This window comes from Buceros rhinoceros, unplaced genomic scaffold (genome assembly GCF_000710305.1).
Source record: "Buceros rhinoceros silvestris isolate BGI_N320 unplaced genomic scaffold, ASM71030v1 scaffold32413, whole genome shotgun sequence".
NCBI lineage: Eukaryota > Metazoa > Chordata > Aves > Bucerotiformes > Bucerotidae > Buceros > Buceros rhinoceros.
Window position 1 is genome coordinate 14880 of NW_010404729.1, and position 7051 is coordinate 21930.

General features: G+C 39.9%; 1 protein-coding gene across 1 annotated transcript in view; it reads right to left on the reverse strand.

The window, feature by feature from the left end:
• Positions 1-2273: 2273 nt before the first annotated feature.
• PDP1 (pyruvate dehyrogenase phosphatase catalytic subunit 1) overlaps positions 2274-7051 on the reverse strand; it is a 5025-nt gene continuing 247 nt past the window's right edge. Inside the window, exon 2 of the mRNA XM_010133490.1 lies at positions 2274-3940. Within this exon, the coding sequence (XP_010131792.1) occupies positions 2289-3940 (1652 nt within the window). The 3' untranslated portion in view covers positions 2274-2288. The remainder of the gene's footprint in view (positions 3941-7051) is intronic.

The window sequence follows — 7051 nt, forward strand, 5'->3', positions numbered from 1 at the left end:
ATCACCTGTTCAGCAGGCAGTTACACTGCTTCTGTTTGCTCATACATACTGACCATATCTCCAAGCAATACATAAATAATATTTTGTCTAACCACACATACAGATCTTTACTAAAAAAAGCAGTTTTTCAATAAAAGTTGTATCCATGGGACCAATGTTCAGTTCTTCTAGCTATGACTTGTACCAAATCCATATCAATAATCATAGGTTAAATGCATCAATACACATAATAGAGCTTTAACAGTAAAAAAGTAAGAAAGTTAAATACTGCAACAGTTTAGGTACATACTGCATTTGAATGACAGAACATGAAGTCTATTGACCTAGCTAATGACAGTCACCAAAACACTACATACAGAAGCAATGCCAACAGCCAGTACTTGTCTAAGCATTTTAGAGTTCCCCTTTCCCCTCCAACTGAAGAAGGGTTGTGCACATCTTGAATGTGAACTTAGGTATTATCAACCTCACAACAACATTGATCCTGATACTCTGAGTGAAGAAACAGACATGTTAAAGCTGCAGGCCACTAACTACACCTGGCATTTGTGAGTTTGAGGAGCCAGTGTTTACTATAGCACAGGTGCATTGTCCAAACTGTGTACCCTATGTAACAGTAGCATTAACTGACAATATCTGTATTGAGTAGAAAGTGCCACACTACTCAATTAACCAAAATAAGCTAGGTTTAAAGTGTTGATTGTTATTAGCCATGATGAAGGCTAGTAAGGTATTTTAACAGAAACATCTTAGAAAAGTGAAAAAGCTGACCTATAATTGTTCGAGAACACAGGAATCAAATTACATGCATTCTCTCAGTCATCAAGGGCTGGTATTTCAGCCAAGACTTGAGTTTTTTAAGGGTAGGTTAAACTAAATCTGTATACAATGCAACATACCTAAAATAGATGCAATGATGACCAACAAGTTAGTTGTCAGTCCCTACTTTTTACAGTTACAAGCCCAACCACTTTAGGCCTACAAGTTATAGCCAATCTTTTAAGTTCAAATTCAACCATTACAACCCAAAAAGACCCATTTCAGAGACTGCTCTGTGACAGCATTCTGGACTGTTAAGAACATGCATATGCCAGCTGTCCAGAAATACAGAACTACTAAAGAAGTTGCTAGAAAAGGCCACAAAAAAACCCCACATGCATGTCAGTTAGCTTCCCCAACTAAAACGCTATTTGTAAGCCATACTTCAGGTTTTTTGTAATTTGTAGTTTAACTCAACTTACAAATGAGCTCTAGCGCGAAGTATCACTGGAAGGGACCATTTCAAACAGCCAAGGTGAAAATAAGTGCAAATTACAAACCCACAAAGAGGTTAGCAATGATTTTGTGATCTTTTCAGGTGGAAATTTATTTACCAGATAAATAACACCAGACAGGGGTGAGTCCATGAAGGACATGATCTTTAGGAAAGCCAACAGTCTTGACCAACAACACTGACTTTCTGAAAGGTCTGAAAGCTTCAGACTGCAAACTAAAGTCCTCCACAAAGTTATCTGGTTATCTGCATGTTGTAATGGATTATTGCCCTACAAGTTGTGCAGAAACCCACAGCCAAGAAACTATTAATGCACAAAAACTTTAAAAGTTACCTTACATAAGATATGATTAAGCTGTAACAGTATCAGGGTGTGATTATGGCTTAGACCTGTATTGAAAGTCAACACTTAGACAAATGTCCGGAAGTGAATGACATCATCTATAGAAAACTGAGACAACTTTGTTACACTGAAGACTGACTTGGTTAAAGGGACCTTCTCCTTAGAAGAAACCGTAGACAATACGTAGACAATTATTCACAAATAACCATACCTACTTTGCAAGAATTAGCCCTGTAAGAATTCAACAATACTCCTTTTTACAAATCTTTTAAGATAATGTGTAGATATTTACAGACATTTATTAACAGGCTTTGTTTCTTGAACAGCCAGATCTTTGATAGTTAATTCTTTATACTCCTTCCCTTCCTCATCCAAGTCTGCCAAATTCAAACATTGTTCTAGCAGCATTCATGAAATCAATAGTGCAAAGTTTTTATAAAAACCATCTTTTCCCAAGCTGTAACATCCCCTTCAAGTTTGTATTAGGTCAATAGCACTTCCCATGTACTTAGAGCACTGGGGGAAGGCAGAACAATACATATGCTGAATTTAGCAAGCAACCAATTTGTTTGCCAAGGGGTTTGGGGGGTTTTATTGTTGGGTGGGTGGTTTTTATTTGCTGCTCATACTGGCCATTGTTACAACTTTGGTAACTAGTTCACTACATTAAAGTCACAGTTCCTCACTTTGATATGCACCTATAACATGTGAGTTGAACTGCACGACAATAATTGTCATGTCATCTCTATACATTCGAGCTAGCTCCTCTGGAAGACTAAGCATCTTGGACAGCCGCTCATGATCCACAGCGCCAAACTCATTGTTACCCACTGCATGACGTATCAGGTGAGTTGCTGCATTCTGATCTTCAAATACTGAAGAGATTCTTGCTCTCCTTTCTGTTAGGAGACCATGCATCTGTCCCAAAGTTACCTTATAGCCACCAACAGCTATTGGCTGTTGATGGTGAACACCAGTGAGGTACTCCCCTACAATTCTAGCCACATCTTGCCTGTGCATTGTTTCCCACAGCCCATCTGTGGCCAAAACCAGGAACTTATCCTGTGGCCGTAATTTGTGATATATGACTTCTGGCTCAGCTGTGAGGTATGGAGGAGTGTGATAGTTTGGAGGAATAAACTTTGTATATTCATTTTCATTCAGCTGATCTGGGCCTGATTCTATCACTCTCTTCTGTAGTTCAATACTCCACTTAAACTTCACATCACCAAAAGCTCTGAAAGGCATCAGGAGACCTAAGAGTCGATCTTGTTTCACAAGAGTTTTCTCTTCAGACTTTGGATGCTCCCTCTTCACACGTTCCACTTCCTGTTCATTTTGTGCATTGTGGTCATAAGACAGATTAACTGCAGACCAAGATCCATCTTCTTCCTGAACCCCAAGCATTGCCCTGCTGTCACCTGTGTTTGCAATGTGCAAGTCAACACCATCCACATGGGCCACACAAGCAGTTGCACCAGAAAATGCTACTCGCAGTACTAGGTAGTTGAGAAAAGAATTTGGATCTCCTACTTGAGCTTCCAAAGAAATATCATTATCAAGCCGCTTAAAGGCATTAATTAAAGCTTCTTTCACATCAGTAGTCTCTCCGCTGTTGAGATCAATGAGCTCCTGCCAGTAAGTTCTTAGACTATTGAAGTAAAGCTTAGAAGCTTCTTTGCTAAAGTAATCATTGGGATGCTTGTGCCACTGTAAAATGGGCAACAGAGCTCTGCCACTTTCCACAGCATTTTCTATTTCAAGTAAAGTCTCATGAGGTAACAAAGAGACAGCAATGTAGTAAAACAGTCTTTCACTGACAGCTTGAGCACAAGCACAACCTGCGTGGCCATCAAACACACCCAGAAGCATTCCTCTCGTCTGTAAGCAAGTGGCAGCACTCCTCCGGTCTTCTATAGGAGCATTAGCAGGCAACTGGTTGCTATCAAAGCCAAGGACAGAACTTACATTTTTACCATCAAATTCTGGGACTTTAAAACTGTATTCATTTGCCTTCAGAATGCTGTTGACCTGTGGAGGAGTGAGGTAAAATCTCTGTGGTGTAGAAGCGTAATCCCTTGCATGAATAAAGTGGTTGAAGTCCTCCTTTGGTCTATAAAGTGTTGCAAATCTCTTCTGAGGTGCATATCTGAAGTGACTGTGAGCAAAATGAGATGATAAACAACACACATGTTTATGGTGGCAGTAACAAACAGTACTGCATATTCTGCTAATCTCACAGTTACGAATCAGTGGAAACAGATGAGCTGGGGCTGGCATGGCATCAGACAACAATGGCAGCCTGGAGCCTCGGACTGGAATTGCTGAAAGACAAGAGAACAACTATGCTTAATGGGACTGCTAACAGATTTTTCCCAGAACTCTGTGTTAAGACATTTACAGCCACTAACAAAGTTGCTTATTACATGGTGTTCATAGCTTCACAGGTCTTGAAAAAGAAAAGGCATTAAGAGGTGCTTGTTTATATGCACTACATTGGGCTACATCAAAAAAGCTATACCACACTTAAATTCAACATTGGTATTTTAGCCCTTACAACTCGGATAGCAGGCAGAAAGTGAAGGCATCATCCAGATAGACAATGCAGCTTCAGACAGAACTTAAGACAGTTAGCACATCTTTAAACAGAACATAAGACAGTTAGCATGGAGCACTCTACAGAATTGCCACCTTCTGCAAGTCTATGGAATTTGCTTTCCTGATGATCTCCCAGCTGACAAACACACGCATGACACACAGGGAGGAAAACTCATGTCTTTCTACAAGGCTTAAGAAGAGATAAAGCATCTGAAAGTAAGATTCAAGAAGCAACTTCAAAATCACATACAGCTGGGTTTAAGATGAAGACATTTTAGACAGTAAAAGTAAGCAGTCGGCACAGACAGCAGATATTCTTTAGTCAATCACAAGTCAGTAGCAGGTTTTGTTTCTTCTCCCCCCTTTTCACAAGCAAAACTTCAAACTTGTGTGACACCATATAGAAAATAGCCACAGCAGCCTACACAGCAATTTCCTAGCTTATCAGACACAAATACACAAGACAGAAAGTGGATGCATGTTTCCTATCAGCAGCTCATCTACCCCAGTAAATTCCAGGATTACAAATTCTTTAAAAAGGTACTCAGTTGAAGGACTACATGCAAGTTGTGTTTGCTTCCATGACTAGATAGAGCCCTGCACCATAGTCTAAAGCTAGGTCAGTGTTAAGAAACTATTAAATTTAGTATCCAAGAGAAATAGTCTACCAGTTTTTGCCATATTAAAAACTTTCATTAAAATTTTTCATTCTTCTGAAGAAAGATTATTCTAACATACTCTTCTTTGTCCTGTTTACAATACCCAACATTAATGTTAGCACCTCTTAAATCCCTTACTCATTACGGCTCATCATCAGGATGTCTTCTACCACGTCTTTCTTTATAAAACCATTCTACAGAGCAAAAAGTTAAAACTGTGCCTTGTGTGCAGTATACAGTTAAGAATTCAGTTTTCCCTTTCCAACGTCTACGATCAAGTTTCATCAAAGCTTCTTCCTAGAAAAAGAAACCATTACAAGTTATCTTACAGAAGGCTTACTGCAATCATAAGTACTAGTCTAACAGCATCAGTGATTTCATTGTTCTGTTGAAAACTGGCTACTGCCATGTTAGGCAAGGTGCTTCAGTCCATTTTGTTTTAGCCAAGCAGGCATACCAGTATTTGCAGACAAGACAACCCCTGTAAAATCTGCAGTAAGCTCCAGTACTCAGTCTAACACATCATTCAACACAGGCTGAACTGCATTCTGCAGTCAGCCTATTCTGTAAGCTTTCCACAGCTTCTGCCATGGGATTCTGATCACCCAGACCAGCTATGAAGTGTATGGAAATATATGGAGCTTCAGCCCATTCTCTGTGTGTAAGAGAAGGAAGCAACTCGCATTCTTCCCTCCAAGTCTGCTTGTTCTCCTTCAGTAACCAGGAGTGGAATCCACTTCTCAAAGCAGAATTCATGTTTCTACCACTTCACTGGCTTCCTAGTATTAGTAAGCAGCTGTGAGTCTTGACTTGCAATGACAAAAATTCTTGTCCATTGACCTCTCCCAGGTCTCACACTAACAGCTATGAAGACTGAACCAGCCAGTTTCCTGTTCAGCTACCAGGAAGAGTTCTGGTTGTAGCCCTGTGGGCCAGAGCCAGCTGTACAGACATTCAGTAGCAGTGATTGCCTTGAACCTCCAGAGGCACACTAAACTTACATTAGCCAAAAGTACATTCCTCCAGCCCAGACTCTGCATGTGTACAACATGACAAAAATAAACTGCAACACCAAATATAGATTTTAAAAATCTATTCACTGCCTTTGAACTATAAAGGAGCTATTTTGGTAACAGTTATGTGTATTTCCTCAAATGACATTTAAAAGCAACAACTTTGCTTACAGAAGGGTAACCTCAAGGTTCTAAAGACATGCCCAGCCTACAGCAGCACCTCAGATACAGCACTGGTCTCACATTAGACTCCAACTGAAGTAAGTTCTCCTGACTGCTAGGCATTTGTGCTCAGCACTGACCCATACATGATGCCATAACAACTGTTCTGAGTTTTGTTGATCTGTGATGAAGCAAAGATGTACTGCTGTTACAGTGGCTCTGCAGTGCCACCAGAAGATATTTCGCTGATTTTTAATCATTAGTTTATCAAATATTACATGAAATCCAAGAGGAAGTAGTAAGTTAGCCTCACATTTTCTATAGCTTATACAGTAGATCCATGTCACCTTAAGATATCAGATTTAATAAATCCTAGTTGACAAAGTGAGAAATTTCAAGTTTGCCAACCTGAAGTAATGTTATCTGAACTGCCCCCATTTATCCCCACAACATGGATGCCCCAAATATAATCAGACAGTCCAACTAGCCCTTAGATAACTACTTTAAGATCCCAAGTTCATTATGATTGATCAAGAGATGGCAGAGAAGGAAAAGAGATTAACCAGAAATTTCACAATCTAATCAAGATTTTTCAAGAGATTAGAATTGAGCCAGCACTAAAAACCTCTCCAAACCCAGAATGGGCTACAAATATAACATGGCCAATAAGAAATCAGACAGTAAATTTATGGGTTTTGCAGTACTGATAAAAAGGGAAAAAAAGAAAAATACTACCCTTACTTTAATAAAGGCTTGTTACAACTGTATTAAGGCCAACTGATGCTGCACAGACAGGTTCCTCCAAAACACCTGCCTTAACTGTGCTAAAATCACCCACGGCTTCAGATAAAAACACGTACCCTAGATGCCTCTCAGCCACTTGACAGACCTCAATGAGTTACCCTGCTGGAGAGGATAGGGAGGAGGAGCAGGAAAAAAGATTCAACACGGACAGAACCGTTAATCCTTCCCTACGGCCAGGTCTCAGTCCTCGGACACACCC